This window comes from Myotis lucifugus, unplaced genomic scaffold, assembly GCF_000147115.1.
Source record: "Myotis lucifugus unplaced genomic scaffold, Myoluc2.0 scaffold_98, whole genome shotgun sequence".
NCBI classification, from domain to species: Eukaryota; Metazoa; Chordata; class Mammalia; order Chiroptera; family Vespertilionidae; genus Myotis; species Myotis lucifugus.
In genome coordinates this window covers 4,139,582-4,160,389 of record NW_005871146.1, presented here as the reverse complement: position 1 = coordinate 4,160,389, position 20,808 = coordinate 4,139,582, and the positions used below count along the sequence as shown (strand labels likewise).

The window sequence follows — 20,808 nt, the reverse complement described above, 5'->3', positions numbered from 1 at the left end:
CACCTTATCTCTTTTTATTCACTATGGTGCACATCACCATGGTAGTCTGAAGTGCGAGTAGATGCTTTTTAAAATGCAACACGGGTAACAGTACTTAACATTTTAGTTGTATTATTAGTAGACAAAACATAAAGCAAGGTTTCCCTTTAAGAAGCACTAAGGCAGTGGTTCCCAAACTTTAATGTGCATTAAGAATCATTTGCGAGTACTTGCTAGAAAAGCATATTCTATCAGGTCTTCCACATACAGACACTGATTCTGGCCTGGGAATGAGGCCGAGGGACCTACATTTTCACACGCATCAGGCTGACCTTGGTGCCGGTGCACCAGGAACATCATTGGAAAAGCACTGGTCTAATGGGTAAAGACTCTACTGACCTTGAACAAATCACTCAGCGTCTCGGGGCATTAACTGCCTCAAACGGGTAGGAGTAACTGCTTTCTCTACCTTAAAGACTGATGTTATTAACCTATCAGCAAAGAGGGTTATTTGCAGTAATTGCGATTCATAAATCTTTAATCCATCGTTCCTAGCATCAGAAGATTTCGTTTTCTTCCACGTCTATCATTGAGAACTCTTCCTAAACCTCTACATTTAAAAAATAAATGCTGCCCCTTCTCTTCCCCAGGGAAGACTTTTTCATTGCAGCAGTAATTAGGCTGGGGTTCTTGTTTGGTGATACCGTCCTAGGGGGACGACGAGAGCTCAGATTACTGCTTAAGAAACCTTAGCCGTGAGACAAGGCCTGCAAATATTTAATAAATTAAGCATTAATAAGGCTTGGGTAAAGAAACAGCCGACGGAGGAGTTTTTACTCTCGTTCTGTAATGACTGTACAGGAGTGTAGGACACATCATGCCATTAAGACTTCAAACACCGCATCGGCCAACGAAAAAACCTAAAAGCCTTTTGTTACCCTTGCCCACAATCCAGGAAGAAACGTATCAGTTCCCAAGTTCGAAGCGGAAAGGCCCCAAGGACTCCACTCCCGTGTTCAGACAAGCGTACATCAGACCGCAAAAGAAACCAAGGCAAAAAACATCCAGAAACTGAGCTTCTAGTTGTTGAGAAATAAAGGAGGGCGAATGTGGAAAGACAGAAGGACCGGAAGAGTAAAACTAAACCGAATGCATCGACTCCCCCACTCTCCTCTTCTCCCCTCTCCTCAGACGCAGGTACCTTGGGCGGTCGAATTTTGCAGATGCCGGTTTTCTCCGCCAGAGGCCGGATGCGGCCGATAAAGCTGAGCGGGTCGGTGAACTCTTCCCAGCTCGGCTCAAAGACCGGGCACTCCGGCGGCGGCACGAACTCCGCCGCGTAGCCCCCCGGCCCCGCGCCCGCCATGGCCAAGCCCAAGCCCAGGGGGCCCCGCGGGGAAGCAGGCGGGCGAAGGCTGGCTGAAGCCCACCGAACTCTCTCACGTTCCCTGACGGGGGCCGAAGCGCATCTTCTGGGACCAGAACTGCTCAACACAGGAACCGCAGAATCGCTTCCTCCTTCGTTTGTTATTGTTTCCTTCGGGGCTTCTCCTCACAGAGCTGGGACTTTTCCGGAAGTGAACGTGCTGTCAAATCCCTCCGCCACGCCAAGAACAGAATCCCTCCGCAGCAGCACGTCGCCTCGTCCTACGACCTTCCTTCTTCCCCCCTTTCCCGGCAGTTCAGTGTTGTTCCTGGTCTCCTCGTCCGTGAAAGCTCCGCGCTGTCCTACGACTTTAACCGGCACGCCTGGGAGGTTCCATGATCTCTCCTGGGGGGGTGGGGGAAGCACACGGAAATGAGGTGAGACGCGCACTTCCGGCGCGGAGGAATGTGTAATGCGCCGGAGTGCAAAGGTTCTGCTTCCGGTGTGTGGGAGGGGGCGGCAAACCAGTTTCCCTTTGTGTATAAATGGACGGAAAAACCAGCCCGACCCAACCTCAGCCTCCCCGCCTCGCTGCTGGTTCACTTGTCTTTTCCCACGTAACTAATCTTTTCAGATTCACTTGTTTTTAGCCCTTTGACTCTTAGGGTCTCTTATAATAATCTCGGCCACTTTATATCGCCCCGTCTCCGTGACAAGTTTGGGTGGAACCCATGCCCCAAATCCTAACGGCTGGCAGAATTGCTTTTTTGTTCACCTAGAAGCAACCGCTTTGACCTTGCTTTTCCAACTGTTGCCAGCCCCCAAGTCATCTATCTCAACAGCGGCCACTTTCCTCTAGCGCCACACGCTCCGTAATCCTTTCTCAGTTTGCTGTAAAAGCTATGACAACTGTTCTGACCCTGCTTGTCAAAAATCTCTCTGCCTGTATCCATCTCCACTTCCTACAAATTGTGGAGAATAACGCAGAAATGTCTAAGGAAACCATGAGGGTGTATTTCTTAGAATCAAATATTTGTTGAAGGAAGACTTAGTTAGCTTCCCAGGGCTGTTCTCCTCCCTGTTCGCTCTGAGCTTCCCCGGGACCAAAATTGCCAACTATGGCTGATGACTCTCAAATCTGTATTTCCAGCCTGGGCTTCTCTCCCGAGTTGTATCTAGCTACTTACTGGACAACTCCACGTGGTAAACGTAAAGTACCTTAAACTCATAGTGAGTTCTCCAGTGTTTTTTCAGTGTTTCCAGTTTCCATGAATGACTTCAACCATTTACTCAGTTGCCTGAACCAGAAATATAAAAATAATCCTTAACTCCTGCTTCTTAAAAAAAAATATATATATATATATATATATATATATATATATATATTGACTTCAGAGAGGAAGGGAGAGGAGGGAGTGATAGAAACACCCATGATGAGAGAGAATTATTAATAGGTTGCCTCCTGCACACGCCCTACTGGGGGTGGAGCCCACTAGCCCAGCATGTGCCCTGACTGGGAATCCAATGGTGACTGGCAACCACTGAGCCACACCTGCCAGGCACTCCTGCTTCTTTACTATCCATATATAATTACTAGAGGCCCGATGCACGAAATTTGTGCTAGGTGCTCAGCCCTTGCAACCCGGGCTTCGTCCAGAAGGTCATCTGGAAGGATGTCTGGAATGACATCCAGAAGGTCCTTCGGCTATCCAGTCTAATTAGCATATTATGCTTTTATTATAGATGTATCAAGTTTGGAGATTTTATCGCCTAAAAATCTTGAATCCATCCATGTCGCTCCATCCCTTTTATCACTTTCCTAATTAAAATTTTTTCTCATCTGAACTGTTGATAATAGCTCAGATTTTGCACCTGTCAAATCCCTCTCTACTCAGTTGTCATAATGCTTCATCTAAAAGCAGTCATTTCATTTTTCATCTCCAAACTCAACAGTTCCAAACTTTTTACTAGTTGCTGCTCTACTCCCAAGCTTCATCTCTTGTGCTTTTTCATATACATACTACACAAATTATTGTGGTGGTTTGAAGGCACCATGCTTTCTCTCACCTCTGAGCCTTCATAGGTAATGTTTCCTTTGTTGGAGCATATTTGTAGTCTTCTGACCCCAGTTTCCTATACCCCTTTCTGGCTAAATTTCTACTCATCCTTCACCTGTCAGCTTAAAAATCACTTCCTCTGGAAAGCCTTCCCTAATGCTCTAAGTTTGTTTAGTGAGCAGCAACCTGTGCTTTCTTATCAAACTTTTTGAAATTACTTAATTACTTTCTTCCTCAGACTATAAACTATACGAAGGCAGGGGCAGTGTCTGTTCCATCACCTAGAATAGTACTTGGTGTTTAGAATATGTGCAATAAATATATGTTGAATTAATGAATTAATAGATTCACTTTGTGTTTCATTGCCTCATCTTACGTTTACATTTAATAAACTGTATTTGAGACTCTACTAGGATGTAATATATCCCTCCATTTGATTATAGCATCCAAAAGTTGATGCCCAGTTACTTATACCCACCAGTCTAATTTTCATACACAAACACTTTGAGGGGATATTTCTGCTTCAGTTAGCCTTTGTTGTGTAACAAACCACCTCAAAACTTTGTGGCTGAAAATGATAATTTTATCATTACTATTCTGTGAGTTGGCAATCTGTTCTCATGGCGTGGCCTGAGATCACTCATGCAGCTATAGTCATCTAACAGCTTGACTGGAGTTGGAGGATGCAAGATGATCTCACTCACATGGCTGGCAGTTGGTGCTGGCTGTTATCTGGGAGGTCTCAATTCACATGACTTCTCATCCTTGGTAGGGTTTATAGGGCTTTTTTATGGCATGGTGGTCTTCGTGTTCCTAGAGTATGAAAGTGGAATCCTAGATCTAAAGTCTAGCCTCCAAAATGTTCAAAATCACTTCTATGACATTCTATTAGTGAAGCAAGAGGGTGGTAAATTAACTCCATTTCTTCACAGGAAGAGCAACAATACTACATTGCAAAGATATAGAGAAAGAAAGATGTGATTCATTGCATACAATTATGATTTACAACAAAATTTGAGATTTTTTACTACTTAAATTTGGACAACCATGTTATTCACACAAAAAGGAAAAAGTAATGAAATTCTAAGTAAAACAAGTAACAGTGAAATAATTCATTTCATCAAACATTGAATTAAAATATAATGGTTTTGCTTTAACATTATTAGAGCAGCAAAGCCCTGATAGACCCTCAGTACAAGCACAAACTCCCAAAAGTTTGTATTGTTCCTGTTGATTTCCTATTATTCTTTAAAGTTATACTTATTATCTAAACTATCCTCCTAGTAGCATATAAAATTATAAAGTAACGATTCTCAGTATTTTTTTTTAATCTTCACCTGAGGATATTTTTTCCATTGCTTTTCAGAGAGAGTGGAGTGTGGGGCAGGGAGAGAAACACAGGGATCAGAGCGCGAACCCACAATCCAGGTGTGTGCCCTTGATCAGGAATTGAACCCGAGACCCTTCAGTGCCCAGGTCAGTGCTCTAACCACTGATCCACGCTAGCCAGGGCAATTCTCATTCATTTTTATTTGCCTTGATACTCCTGAGAAATCTGTAGCAGTCACACTAGCAGTGAGTCTGTAAGAGAAGGGCAGTAAGTATCTGCTGGGGATGAAAAAACCTTCTCCAGTTGCTCCCACCTCAGATTCAGATGCTACCCTTAACCTCATACCCACCCCTTTGAATCACTATTGCAAAGATCCAAAACTTGTGTTTTATCAGCCCTTCTGAGGGCATTCTTCACACATGATGTTAAATTGACTGTGAGGTATTTGGGTTTTGGGCAGAATAGTTGAGTAGAGCTGTAGTTTAAAGGTGTTTTCATTATTTAAATAGTTCTTAAAATGAACCTTTCAGAGAAAATAAATAATATTGGAGTATTATTTATTTATCTTAGTGCTAGAATAGAATAAAATGAAAACTGTGGTCATCATTGGCGAGGCTGTGGTCTCTGGATTTTTTAAAGATGCAATAAAACTTCATAAATTTAGATTCATTGATGGAGGGCTAGTTTTAAAAAGCAAAAAAATCAAAATTACTAACTTTTTAAAAAATATATATTTTATTGATTTTTCACAGAGAGGAATGGAGAGGGATAGAGAGTTAGAAACATCGATGAGAGAGAAACATTGATCAGCTGCCTCCTGCACACCCCCCCACTGGGGATGTGCCCGCAACCAAGGTACATGTCCTTGACCGGAATCGAACCTGGGACCCTTCAGTCTGCAGGCCGACCCTCTATCCTCTGAGCCAAACCAGTCAGGGCAAAATTACTAACTTTTTAAAGAAAGGCCATTGTAGCCCTAACCGGTTTGGCTCAGAGGATAGAGGGTCGGCCTGCAGACTGAAGGGTCCCAGGTTCGATTCCGGTCAAGGGCATGTACCTTGGTTGCAGGCACATCTCCAGTAGGGAGTGTGCAGGAGGCAGCTGATCGATGTTTCTCACTCGTCGATGTTTCTAACTCTGTATTCCTCTCCCTTCCTCTCTGTGAAAAATCAATAAAATATATTTTTTTAAAAAAAGAAAGGCCATTGTATTTTAAATATAATTTACCAGTGGTTCTCAAATTTTTTGGTTTCAGGATCCCTTTACACTCTTAAAAATTATTGAGAACCCTAATAAGATCTTGTTTATATGGATTATATGGTATAGATATTTACTATGTTAGACATTAAAACTAAGTGTTTAAAATATTCATTTAAAAATAAAAGTAATAAACCCATTACATGTTGGATTAGTCAACATTCTCCAGAAAAACAAGACCAATAGGATGTGTATATAGATGGAAAGAAATTTATCATGAGCAATTGGTTCACATACTTAGGAAGGATGGCAAGTCCCACATCTGCAGTGTTGGCTGGCAGGTTAGAGGCCCAGAAGAGCTGGCAGTACAGATAAAATCGGAAGGCAGTCTGCAGCAGATCTCCATCTTGTTTTGGGGAGGCTGGCTTTGTTTCTACTTAAGCCTTCAACTGATTGAATGAGGCCCTCCACATTATGGAGGGCAGTCTGCTTTACTAAAAATTCATTAATTAAATGTAAACCTCACTCAAAAACACTCTCCAAGGTGACACATAAAATTAGCCATCATACATGTGGTTCTTTTTGTTGTTGTTATTAATCCTCACCAGAAAAAAATAAAAATTAAAAATTAAAAATTAAAAAAATCCTCACCAGAGAGAGCAAGGGGAGAGAGAGAGAAACATTGACTTTAGAGAGAAACATCAATCAGTTGATTGGGAATCAAACCGAAGCCTGGGTATGTGCCCTGACCAGGAATCAAACCGGCAACCTTTCAGTGCACAGGACAATGCTCAACCAACTGAGCCACTCTGGCCAAGCAGCCATCATACATTGTAATAAAATATATTTTATTAATAATAATATTTTCAAACTATCTAATCAAAAAATGGGCAAAGGACCTACATTGACACTTTTCTTTTCTTTTTTTTAAAATATACTTTATTGATTTTTTACAGGGAGGAGGGGATAGATTTAGAGAGTTAGAAACATTGATGAGAGAGAAACATCGATCAACTGCCTCGTGCACACTCCCTACTGGGGATGTGCCCGCAACCAAGGTACATGCCCTTGACCGGAATCGAACCTGGGACCCTGGAGTCCTCAGGCCAATGCTCTATCCACTGAGCCAAACCGGTCAGGGCAACATAGACACTTTTCGAAAGAGGACATACAGAAGGCCAAGAAACATGAAAACATGCTCAAAGTCACTAATCATCTGAGAGATGCATATCAAAACAACAATGAGAGCCCTAACCGGTTTGGCTCAGTGGATAGAGCATCGGCTGCGGACCGAGAGGTCCCGGGTTCAATTCCGGTCAGGGGCATGTGCCTTGGTTGCGGGCATGTCCTCAGTGGGGGGTGTGCAGGAGGCAGCTGATCAATGTTTCTCTCTCATAGATGTTTCTAACTCTCCATTCCTCTCTGTGAAAAATCAATAAAATATATTTTTAAAAAAACAACAATGAGATACCATCTCACACCTGTCAGAATGGCTATCATCAACAAATCAACAAACAAGTGCTGGAGAGGATGCGGAGAAAAAGGAACCCTCATGCACTGCTGGTGGGAGTGCAGACTAGTGCAGCCACTGTGGAAGACAGTTTGGAGTTTCCTCAAAAAGTTAAAAATGGAACTCCCATTTGACCCAGTATTCCCACTTCTAGGAATATATCCCAAGAAACCAGAAACACCAATCAGAAAGGATATATGCACCCCTATGTTCATAGCAGCACAATATACAATAGCTAAGATTTGGAAAGAACCCAAGTGCCCATCAGCAGATGAGTGGATTAGAAAACTGTGGTACATCTACACAATGGAATATTACGCCGCTATAAGAAAGAAGGAACCTTTACCATTTGCAACAGCATGGATGGAACTTGAGAGCATTTTGCTAAGCAAAATAAGCCAGTCGGAGAAAGATAAATATCACATGATCTCATATGTGGGATATAATAATCAACATAATTTGATGAACAAGAATAGATCCAAAGCTCTAGCTGGTTTGGCTCAGTGGATAGAGCATTGGCCTGGGGACTAAAGGGTCCTGGGTTCGATTCTGGTCAAGGGCACATGCATGGGTTGTGAGCTCAACCCCCAGTGGGGGGCATGCAGGAAGCAGCCGATCAATGATTCTCTCATCATTGATGTTTCTATCTCTCCCTCTCCCTTCCTCTCTGACATCAATAATATATTTTTTTTAAAAAAGAATAGCCGAAACCGGTTTGGCTCGGTGGATAGAGCGTCAGCCTGCGGACTGAAGGGTCCCGGGTTCAATTCTGGTCAAGGGCATGTACCTGGGTTGTGGGCACATCCCCAGTGGGAAATGTGCAGGAGGCAGCTGATTGATGTTTCTCTCTCATCGATGTTTCTAACTCTCTATCTCTCTCCCTTCCTCTCTGTGAAAAATCAATAAAATATATTTTTTTTTAAAAAAAAAAAGAATAGATCCAGAGACAAATAGCAGGAGAGGGGGAGGTTAGAGAGCAACCAAAGGACTCGTATGCATTCATATTAGCATAACCAATGGACACAGACACTGGGGCAGTGGGGGCTTGCCCGGGGTGGGAATGGCTGGGGGCAGGGGGGCAGGGATCAAGTGGGGGAAAAGGAGACATTTGTAAAACTTTAGACAATAAAAAAATAAAAAATAAAATAATATTTTCAAAATGTAATGAGAAGTGTGGCATTTATTTACATTTTTGAAAATTTTTTAAATGTTCAACTTAGTAAGATTGAGCTGGATTCTCATATCTGTTTCTGCTTTCAATCTGTTGTGATATGTTTTGGTTGAAATATATGAAGAAAATCCAGAATCACACAAATATGTAGTTGAAAAAAGGGGGAAATATATTTTAAATATTTAGTCTTTTCACTAATATTTTACTTTATACAGTGTTTTCTATATATTGGCTCACAGTTTGGAAGTCAGAGCATAGAAAAAAACAAGAAAGTTATTGGCCAGCTTCCACATCATACTACAAAGCATGGAGAAAAGGGAATCAATGTCAACGTTGGAGAATTTTGCAGTGTGTATTGAGAAATTTAAAGTGAAGGATGTTTTCAGAATTTGCCATGCAAGCATATTTTTCATAGAATTTGTGTTGACCCATGGCTTTTGGATCATCACACATGTCCAATGTGTAAACTTGATGTCATCAGAGTCCTGGGATGTTGGAGAGAGCGTGAGGATGTGCAGGAGATGCCCGCTCCAGAATCAGGCCCTGGAAGTGTTTTGGCTGCAAATTTGAGTATTACTGTACAAGGCTAAGACAGAATTTGGGAGCAATTCACCATTGTCCTCCACTAATCTGTGCCACAGTGTGGTGCCAGTTGTAAAGAAAATGCAGGTAAAAACTAACAGCCTCCTAGAAACAGGCAGGAACAACCTTCAGTGTGGAGACCCCGTCTCCAGCACACTTCCCACTGACAGCAGCACCCACAGAGCTTTGAATTAAAAGACATTTTATATTTATTACTTTAGTACATAGTTTGTATATTTGAAACTATGTACATTCTTGACCTTTCAGGTTCTAATTTGATGTACAAAAGGCTAAATATTTTATTTTTAAAGAGGATTTTTTATTAGTCTCCATATAGTATTTATCTACTAAACCATATTGTTTATGATTAATATGCTATTTCAGACTATTCAGAGATTACTAGGGAAGGCACTCTAATATAAAGGACGGTAATGTTTTTAAAATACTAGACTAGCTACTACCATACTATATAAACAAGAGCAATCCTGTCTCTCAAGGATGAATTTAAGACTAGGTAAAGTGGAATTGTGTTATTAAATTCTGTAATTGATCAATTCAGTTTTCCCTGGAGGAAATACTTTTTTAGAATATTAAACTTAAAAATGAGATGAGATAAATCTATAGCTTTCTTGCACCTGGGTATTATTTAGAGAGATTTAAAAATCTGAGAACATTTTTTCATTGTTGTTTTCTATTTGGAATTAGAAGAAAAGCACTAGATGACTTTAGGATTTGCATTTTTGCTTTTATTACCTAATTTCTTGTGACACCTTGATGGAGACAGAAATGTGTCTATTTTTTCTACAAATAAAAATGCTAATATTCTGTAAAAACATAAAATAAATAAATATTTTGCCTTGTCAGATAATTATAATTTCTTAAAGGTTGGCAATGTGGAATGTAAAGCTTTAAAATAAACTTTTTTTTACTCTGTTACATTAAAATGATAATCAACATTGTCCTTGAGTAGATTTTGTTTAGTCAGTTATGATTTTGTAACATTAAAATAAATATAATAATTTTACACTGTATAGTTACTAGATTCTTCTATAATACAATAAGTTCTCATATATTCTTTAACAAATTTTTAAATTCATTTAAGCCAAAATAATGAGTTTATTTTGCATTTCATGATCTGTGATTGAATTCAGTTAAGTTCAACAATTCAATTCAGTAAACATTTCTATTTAGTTCTCACCTAGTGCTATGTTTGAACATCACTTTAAATCAGTGCTTCTTAATGTGGGTCAGAATGAGGTTTAGGAAAGGCCTTATTGCTAGATTTAACATTTAGAAAACAGACAAAAATGGTTATTAGTACTACAAACTACCGAAAGTAAAAGTCAAGAAATTCAATATGAATACACATATAATATACTTAAGACTCATTTTTAAGTGGGGTTTGGAAAAACAGACTTTATCTACTTTATAGGAGACAAATCAGAATAGGAGAGAGAGAGATTCAATTTTTATGAACTATTATGGCCCAGTGCACGGATTCGTGCACATTGAAAGGAAATTAATTAGAAGAAAGATTCGTGAGGTAATTACATTACTACAAAAAATTACATGTCAAAATAGTATATATAATATAGTATTATAAAATTAAAACACACATGCAATTGGGGCCAGTGAGAGCTTTACATGTATCATGCGTGCATGAGTCAACATTTATTTTCAAATTGCCAGTGCACGTCATATGTACCAGTTGGTCAGTTGGTCGGACAGTCGGATGGACATACAGTCAGTCCCTTAACCTTTTATATATATAGATAAAGTTGGAAAGCTGTGATTTATTTTTTTTTAATATATTTTATTGAATTTTTACAGAGAGGAAGGGAGAGAGATAGAGAGTCAGAAACATCGATGAGAGAGAAACATCGATCAGCCGCCTCCTGCACATCTCCCACTGGGGATGTGCCCGCAACCCAGGTACATGCCCTTGACCGGAATCGAACCTGGGACCCCTCAGTCCGCAGGCCGATGCTCTATCCACTGAGCCAAACCGGTTTCAGTGGAAAGCTGTGATTTAAAATATTCCTTCTTTCTTTATCATGACATTAATTAAAAAATCATTTGAAATATGGCATTAAAAATTTTTAGATCATTTTATTTACCAGAGTCATTGAATGTAACATAAGCCTGAGATTTATGTTATCTCCAAATTCTTATGAAATGCTACCATGGATTATTGAACTAATCCCTTCCTTTATAACTTTCTTTTATATATCTTAATGTTTAAATGAAAGATCTGTTAGTCACTATGTTCAAAATTCTGTTATAAATGTACTCTCTTTTTTTTACTTTTAAAATTTTTTTCAATTATAATTTACATTTAATATTATTCTATATTAGTTTCAGATGTACAAAAATGTGGTTAGAAAATCATATACTTTACAGAGTGGTTCCCCTGCTGCTTCAAGTTCCCAACTGGCCCCATACGTATTTATCATGATACTAGAGGCCTGGTGCACAAAATTCGTGCACTGGTGGGGGGGGGGTCCCTCAGCCCAGCCTGCGCCCTCTCGCAGTCCAGGACCCTTTGCTCCTTACTGCCCACCTGCTCGCTGCTCCTTACCACTTGGCTCGCTACTCCTTAGCGTTGCTGCAGAGGTGGGAGAGGCTCCCGCCACCACTGCTGCGCTCGCCAGCCATGAGCCCAGCTTCTGGCTGAGCAGCGCTCCCCCTGTGGGAGCACACTGACCACCAGGGAGTAGCTCCTGCGTTGAGTGTCTGCCCCTTGGTTGTCAGTGCTCATCATAGCAATCTGTCCTTCCACCAGTTATTCCATCTTTCAGTCAATTTGCATATTAAGGTTTATTATATAGGATTATTGACTTTATTCCTTATGCTATAATCTACATCTCTGCGACTATGCTGTAATTACTAATTTATACTGCTTAATCCCTTCAACTTTTTCATCCAGCCTCTCTAAATGTAGCCTCTTAACCAAAGTTTTTCTGTATATGCATTCTTTCTCTTCTTCTGGAATACTATCTCATACTAATAAGACTAATTAGACTATTAGACTGATCCTATAGTTTGATTATCTATTTCTTTCATAGATAATTCCTTCTTATCATTGACTTCACCATTGCTTTAAAGTTCCACAATTTTTGAAAACAATTTAAACCTTTGCATATTCTTCATATGAATTGATAGTGTTATTTTATCTTTTCTTCAAGATAATGAGTAAATATATTTGTACCTAAAATTAAGGTCTACAGAAACTATTTGTGAATTATCACTGTCTGTTGTCCTCCCTTAATTAAAGTAACAACTACTTTCCAATCGGGTTATCTGAACATTCATATTTAGTTTATGTCTACCTTCCCTCAAAGTGCCCACAGCTTATGTCTGCCCAACATATTAGTATTATTTACTTGAATTTTATTTACATTTTTAGTTTAATGTATTCCTAATCAAGTATTCTTTTATACTGAGGAGATAAAGGGCTGTTGGAAGGCAAGACACAAGATTACCAATGAATTTAAGAGCATGATGAATTGTTTCAGCAGTCCATGGATATGTATCAAAGAACATCTTATTACTGCTTCAAGGAAAATAGTCGGTATTTTTCAGTTTACAAGGTCCTTTGCTATCTTTCTGGATTATGGTTCAGTTTTGGTGTTTAATTTTATATCCCCTACTGAAAATGGGGGTAAATGACAATTTGAATTTATTCCATATGAGTAACTAATGGAACTTCAAAATGTACTGTAAAAAAATAATTTAGCTAAGTAAAACATGTCACTTGAATCTCTAAATTTATATTTACCAAAATATTTGTGTAGTTTGTAATGTACCAAGAACTTCTAAATTTAAAAAATGGGTGAAGTATCCTCTCATAATTGATTTATGTTAGCCCAAATTTATTCCAAAGACATTATCAATAATTTTCTATACCACATATGACTTTATAGAGGACAGACAACACAGACCTTTCTCTCTACTATGTACCAACGTAGATATGAGAGTAAAAATAAAAATAATAATTATGGAGAGGAGATGGTAAATAGCATTCTTCTACCTTCTCTCTGCACAGTGGTTTTCAATATTAAAATAATGGTTGCTAATTATTTCTTTGTTTTCTTGGTGTAGATTCCCTGGATAGGCATCTACTTTTTGTATATTCATATTCCCTTTAATGTATTTGTATGTGCTTTGATTGTTTTTCTGTGTGCTCTCAGAGAATAGTTATTACTTCTTAAATATAGCATTAAGCAAAGATAGGAGCATACTAAATATGTGCTACTTCAATTTTATTGATTCTTGCTCTGAGATATATTGTTTCTGTGAACCCTATGATTTCTCCCGACAACTAAGAGAAGCCAGAAATTTACTCTTTAATTATTTGTATTGAACTAATTAAAAGTTAATTTTTTTTCCAGAAAGGTAATGATTCTTTCACTAGAAAAAAAAAACCTAGTACATGATTCTAAGAATGAATAAAGGGAGAGGTTTGAGGGTATTTTCATAGTCATCAAGTGAGTAAAGCTTGGAGAAAGGTGAAAATTGGCAACAGCATAAAATGCCAGAAAGAGATCATGTGAGATAAGACAGATAATAAGTGATCATTAAATTGAGCAATTAGTAGGTCATAGAGCAATTTAAATAAAGTTACGGAGTCAAAATGCAGTTCCTGGTGAATTGGGGGTGAATGGGAGGTGAAGAAAAGGAGCCATCCACACACTGAAGATTCCTTGGCTGTAGAGGAAAAGGTGGGGTATGGAAATTATAAAGGAGAATAAAAGAGAGTTTTTACAAGCTAGGAGAAATGGTACATCTAAGTGCTGTGGAGGAAGAACTAATGGAGAAATGGACGTTGAGTATATAAGAGAAAAATCAAAGTCTCTGAAGAGATAAAAGAAAGAGCATGATGAGAAGAGGAACACATCTGTCTGCAAAGCAAGGAAAAGAAGGAAGGAACTACAAGTACAGAGATGGTAAGTAAGTGGGTAAGAAGACAAACAGTTGAGGCAGTTGGTGCCTTTGAGAAACAAAGAGGGAGGAACTGGAAGGGCTGCATTAGGGGCTTGAAGTAAATGGTGAGTGTCCAAAATGGTGACTGGAAATTAGGAGAAGGAACAAACATATCCTAGGAACCTAGGAAGTGTTCTTTTTTTTTTTTAACTTTTTAAAAATATATTTTATTGATTTTCTACAGAGAGGAAGGGAGAGGAATAGAGAGTTAGAAACATCGATGAGTGAGAAACATCGATCAGCTGCCTCCTGCACACCCCCTACTGGGGATGTGCCCGCAACCAAGGTACATGCCCTTGACCGGAATCAAACCTGGGACCCTTCAGTCCGCAGGCCAACTCTCTATCCACTGAGCCAAACCAGTTAGGGCAGGAAGTGTTGTTCTTTACTTCTGAGGGTTTAACTGAAGTTAGAGAACATAAATGTATAGTGGTATTGTAACTGAACAAAAAAACACAGGTTCAGCTGCCTTCCATGAAAGCCAAACCCTGAAGCAGGTGCTGGTGCAAAAGGAAAGAGATTTTATTCAGGTGCCATGACCTAGGAGAATAGTGGACTCCTGAATCAAATATTACCTCTCTTCCTGCTCAAGCCCACCATGCTTATAGGGATAGGCAGGGGAGAGCTTTTTTTCTATCCAATTATCTTGCTAGCTTTTGGCACACATGGGGCTCCTGTCCATTCATATTTCTAGCTTTTGGAGCTCAGTGTAAAAACCTCTCCCTGTCATCATCTTGGCCAATGGGGAGGCTCCCCCGCACTCCAACTGACTGTCAAAGTAACAGTATAATTTTCCATAAATGTGAGCCATTCTCCAGCAGCATACATAGAAGGCAGATGGTAAGAATAATCTCAAGTGATGGGATTATCAGGACAATTACAACAGGAAGACAAAGGAAAAGAGATGAGATGATTGGCAAGAACAGTCAATGTTATGCACCCCAGAACTAAGCTGAGTAGGAAAGTAAAGCCCTGGGGCCAGAGAATATATCAAGCGAGTATTCCCCAAGCTGCTCTTCTCACAGCCTCCACATATATTCTTCCTCTTGTATTTTTCATTCTGATTAGTGTCAGCTACTCTAGCTAGCTTCCCTGTCCTGGGTCCAGTCATTTGGAACTTTAAAATATTTCCCATTTCCTTCATCATAATCCCATCATTGACACTCTTTTTAGGCCTTTAGCTTCACATGAATTATCACTGTAACCTCCCAAATCTTCCAGCATTATTCTTTTTTTAAAAAATTATTTTAGAGAGAGAGAAGAAGAAGAAGAGAAGGGGGAAGAGGAAGAAGGGGAGGAAGGGAGAAACATTGACTTGTTGTTCCATTTATTTATGCATTCATTGGTTGATTCTTGTATGTTCCCTGATTGGGTGGGGGGGTGGGGGTGTCAAATCTGCAACCATGACGTATCAGGATGACACTCTAAGCAGCTGAGCTACTGGGTCAGGGCCAGCATTGTTCTTAATTCATCCTCTGCCAATGGAATGAAAAAATAAAAGTAGAAAAGAGAGGGAGTGGAAGGAGTGGAGGATGGTAAGGGAGGATAGGGTAGTCAGAGAAGGACTCAAGATTGATGATATTTGCCTCAGCTTGGTAGCTCAGTTGGTTATGGCATCATCCTGATACACCACGGTTTTGGTTTTGTTCCCTGGTCAGGGCACATACAGGAAACAACCAATTAAAGCTTAAATAAGTGGAACAACAAATTCATGTTTTCTCTCCCTAAAATAAATAAATAAAAATTAAATAGAAATATTGATGACATTTGGGTATAAGCTATGCTATAATAATACAATGACAATTTGCTACATAAATATCAAAGCAGAAGAGGTTACTTTCAATCAAGGAGACAGTATTTGCTTTGGCTTTGGTAGGAATTTTCTGGATGTAAATTAGTGGAAAGGGTCAAAGCAGATAAAAGGAAGAGTATTAGACAAAGCTGAAAAGTACCATGTTACATTCAGAAATAACTAGTTATCTATAATAATAGAAATAATGGGGTCTGGCTGTGGCAGTGTTTGAATGCCATATTACTATCTGGACTTCATCTTCTACTCTGTGTGGAATCACCAAAAGTTTATGACCAGGAGTGTGACATGTCCAGAAGTGTGCTTTTAAAAAATCATCTTTTATTTGTTTATTTATTTTTAAATAATCATCTTTTATAGAATAGACTAGAGGCCTGGTGCACGAAATTTGTGCACTTGGGGGGGAGGTGTCCCTCAGCCCAGCCTGCACCAATCTGGGACCCCTCGGGGGTTGTCTGACTAACGGTTTAGGTGCCATCAAAGCAGTGGACAGGAAGGCAGCTGGAGCTAGCAAAGTCACCAAGTCTGCCCAGAAAGCTCAGGCTAAATGAATATTATCCCAATACCCGCCACCCGAGTCTTAATCAGTGGTGGAAGAACAGTCTCAGAACTGTTCCTCTTGGTTGGCCATTTAAGTTTAATAGAATAAGACAGGTTAATGATTACAATTCATCGCAAAACCTTCAGAAGGAAAGAAGAATGTTTTGTGTATTTTGTGTGTGGCAGCTTTTATTAGTTTTTAACATTAGTACTTTTTAAAACAGAATATATTTTTATTGATTTCAGAGAGGAAGGGAGAGGGAGAAGAGAGATAGAAACATCAATGATGAGAGAGAATCATTGATCGTCTGCCTCCTGCACTGGGGATGGAGCCCACAACCCAGGCATGTGCCCTTGACTGGGTATCGAACCGTGACCTCCTGGTTCATAGGTCGATACTCAACCACAGAGCCATGCTGGCCGGGCAACATCAGTACTTTTTTTTTTTTTTTTAACATCAGTACTTTTTAATGGAAACAACTTGACCAAAAATCTGTCACAGATTTTTGAAACTCATTAAAACAAAGTTAATGAGAAAAAATATTTATTTTAGTAGTTCAAGTGAAAGGTAATGAGACCTGCAGTGGAAATAAATAGGAAGATATATATTTAATAACCAACATGAAGATAAGATCACCATGATTTGGTTTTTAAAAATGTAGGGGCACCCTAGCCAGTTTAGTTCAGTGGATAGAGCATCAGTCTGCAGACGGAAAGGTCCCAAGTTCGATTCCAGTCAAGGGCATGTACCTTAGTTGCAGGCTCCTCCCAGGCCTGGGCCCTGGTCAGGGCACAAACAGGAGACAAACAATCGATGTGTTTCTCTCACATCAAAGTTTCTCTCTGTCTCTCCCTCTCTTTTCCACTCTCTCTCTAAAAATCAATGAAAAAATATCCTGGAGTGAGGATTAAAAAAAAAAAATAGAGGGGCCAAAAGAGAGAAATATATATTGAACCAAGGTGTCTGGGAAGATCTTGATGTAACTAATAAAGAAGATCACAAAAGGGGAAAAGTCAGCTTTAGGAGACGATGGCAAGCTTCTTTTAGACATCCTTAGGTCTTATATCAGTGAAGAGTCTCAGCTTTTCCATAGCAGTAGCTGCAGCTCTGAGACTAAAGTTTCTTTCCCCTGGCCAGAAACATTGGTTAGAGCATTGTCCTGATACACCAAGGTTGTGGGTTCAATCCCTGGTCAGGGCACATACAAGAATCAAACAATGAATGCATAAATAAGTGGAATAACAAATTGATGTTTCTCTCTCTCAAATCAATTTTTTTTTAAGTAAAAAAATTAAGTTCCTTTTCCTCTACTCCTGGGACACCTTCTCTTCTGGAAAGATGAGACCACAATTGGGTTTTTAACTAGCTTATATTATTAAAGCCAAGTTTTCACATCTCAGGAATCTGCTATCTAACAAAAATAACAGCATTTATATACAGAATCCCCTGACTGTACAAATTGAGCCACAGGCCCTCTGTTGGCTCAGGACACCAGTGCATCGAAGGAAAAACTATCTTATCTTCACCTTCTTGTACAACACATAATAATCCTGTGATCCTTTCCATAACTATGCATCGCGTTTCTGCATCATTTTTTCATGAAAACCAAGTCGTTGAGCAAAAATAAACTTGGAATGCCCAGAACTAGTTGGTTCTGACCTCAAACATCACACCAGGAGAGCTGGGTTATAGGCTCCTGACATCCTCCGCCCAGAGAGCAACGTGCAGAAATAAACTACATTTCCCAGCATCTCTGCGTGGTAAGAGGCGGGCAAGGGTGGAGTGGGGCGTGCCCCTATGTGAATAACCTTCCTATTGGTGCGCACACCCATTGGTGTGTAAAGTTGTGGGCGATTGGACGAATTCGTGCACGTTCGGTGGCGCCGCGACGCTCTCCTATTTAACTTTTGTTTTTCCGTTGGGTTCTGCGACCCGGTGGCTTAGCGTGGCGTGAGTACAGTTTCGGGTTCCGGGGAGGGGGCTAGGCCAGGGGCCTTGGGGAGGAAAACCAGGTGAGGGAGAAGTAACTGCGGAAGAGAGGGGTCTGAGCCTGTAATATGGGGGGGAAGAGGGTCGTCAGGAGGGCTGGGGACCGGAAGGGGAAAGTTACAAGATGCCAAGATTTCGGGGTGCTAAAGCATTGAGGAGCTATAGCGACGAGGGAGTTGGAAACGGGATGGAATTGAAAAAAGAGTACAGAATTAGGACGTCCTGGAGAGGGGTTCCGGTATGCCCTCACGCCAAGTTAGTCTAATTAAGCTTCAGTCTCATTTGTTAAATTAAGGAATAATAAAAGGTACTTCACAGAATTGTTGTGGGCTTAGATAAAGTAAATGTCTAAGTGCTAAACAAATGTTAGTTGTAAGTAGATAGGCTCTAAAAAATATACCTAAACAAGGATGTCACAGAGGAGTAGGAATACAAGCCAGCTGAAACCCATCAAGCAAGGGCAAGGGCATTCGTTTTTGGGGGGGAGGGGGTACAGTGAAGAGTGAGGCAGAGTTTCTACCTGCAAGGGACATGCGCTATCATGGAAGAAATGATAGCAGCAAAGAACTCTCATATGTTAACTTTTAGAGAATTACAACTGCAGTCCTTTTGCAGTTAGATAATTTTGATAGATCATTTTGGATGGAGAGACTCAGGAAAGAGATGAAGGAGGTACTATTGGAGTTTTTATGGACAGACTGGATTTCATTAAGTGAAATTATGAAAGTGGAGGGAGCTCTGTTCCAGTTGGAGGAACTGGAGGTGAGAAAGCTGTCTGGAAACCAAGGATATGCTTAGGGGGAGTATAGGGATATAAGGCAGGAGAGATAGGTTTGGTCCTTAGAAAGAAAGCAGTGACCTCTAGGCTGAGTTTGATTTAATGCATTTGGCTGTGAGAAGCTATTGAGGACTTTTATGATGTTTAAGAAGATGATCCAGGGGAGACCAGGTGTGTGTAGAACAGTGAAGCCATTGTAGTAGAGTGGATAAGAGGATAGGGAGATCCTGAATTAGCACGGTTATTGTCGAGATAGGATATAGATGATTTTTATATGGTTGCATGAGAGGGTCAAGAGAAGTAGTAATGAAATAATGAATTAAAATATTCAAGTTCAGGTTGCTTGGAAGATGCTGAATTTAGTACCTAAAATAGGAAAGTCAGAAGGAACATGTTTGGATGGAAAAGATGATGTATTAGGTTTAGGAAGTGTTCGTTTTGAGGTGCTAAAAAATATATGATTTGAGTGATTTTTTTTCTCTTTTTGTTAAACATTTCAAGCTCCAATGGGACATAAACATGAAAATGTCCATTACATAGTTGGAAATTCAAATCAGGAGATTGAAAGAGATTTATTTGTTCATTTAACAAGTAGTTGTTATTCTATTCCAGGTAGTGTTTTAATGACAGATAATCACAAAAGCAGTGAAAATAATGATGTTTCCAAAGAAATGGATAGAAGAAGTAGTAAAAAGAAAGTTGAGGACAGAACCTTTGAACCAAGGGAGGAACATTTTCAGTAAAAATAATCTGCAGTTACTGAGTGCCTGTTGTGTACCAGACATTGTGCTCAGTCAGCCCTTTCATTCATTAGTTCATTTCATCTTTACACTGACCTATAAAAAACATGCTGTTCTCCCCATTTTCTAAGAAGTAACTGAAGTTTAGAGAGATTAAGTAACTTGCCTGAAGTCACACAGCTAAAAAGGGACAGACCTTTGACTCAAACTCAAGTTTGTTTGATTTCAGAATCCACGCTCTCAACTACAAAGCAATATTTTTTTAAAAGGGTGATCAACACTGACAAATTAAGCATACACATCAAGAAGGGACTTGTTGGATGATAGATAGGAACCCAAAAGAGCAATGAAATTTATTAAATTGTATGTCTGCTGACCAAGAACAGATGTAGTAGAAGTTAGATTGTTAGTGATTATAAAAAAAAAAAAAATTAAATGTGAGTACAAACAACTTTTTGTAGATTTGCAATAGCCCAGAAGGAGTGAGACTGTCTATGAGGGAGAAGAGATTGCAGGTTGTTGGAAGACTGTTTTAAAGTTCTAAGTTACTCTTTTTTTTTTTTTTTAATATATTTTATTGAATTTTTACAGAGAAAAAAGGAGAGGGATAGAGAGCTAGAAACATCGATGAGAGAGATCGATCAGCTGCCTCCTGCACAGCCCCCAGTAGGGATGTGCCCGCAACCAAGGTACATGCCCCCGACCGGAATCGAACCCGGGACCCCTGAGTCCGCAGGCCGACGCTCTATCCACTGAGCCAAACCGGTTCGGCTCT

At 39.7% G+C, this 20,808-nt stretch overlaps 1 protein-coding gene across 10 annotated transcripts in view; it reads right to left on the bottom strand.

Annotated features, from left to right (window-relative positions):
* The window catches only part of KDM5A (lysine demethylase 5A), a 105,297-nt gene extending 102,611 nt beyond the window's left edge, over nucleotides 1–2,686 (bottom strand). For 7 of the 10 annotated variants that reach the window (XM_023756725.1, XM_006092135.3, XM_023756732.1 and 4 more), the window contains exon 1: nucleotides 1,181–2,684. In XM_023756725.1, the coding sequence (XP_023612493.1) occupies nucleotides 1,181–1,345 (165 nt within the window). In that variant the 5' untranslated portion in view covers nucleotides 1,346–2,684. Of the gene's footprint in view, nucleotides 1–1,180 lie in introns of all 10 variants that reach the window. The other 3 variants (XM_023756727.1, XM_023756733.1, XM_023756731.1) reach the window with 2 other exon arrangements.
* Between the last annotated feature and the right edge of the window lie 18,122 nt (nucleotides 2,687–20,808).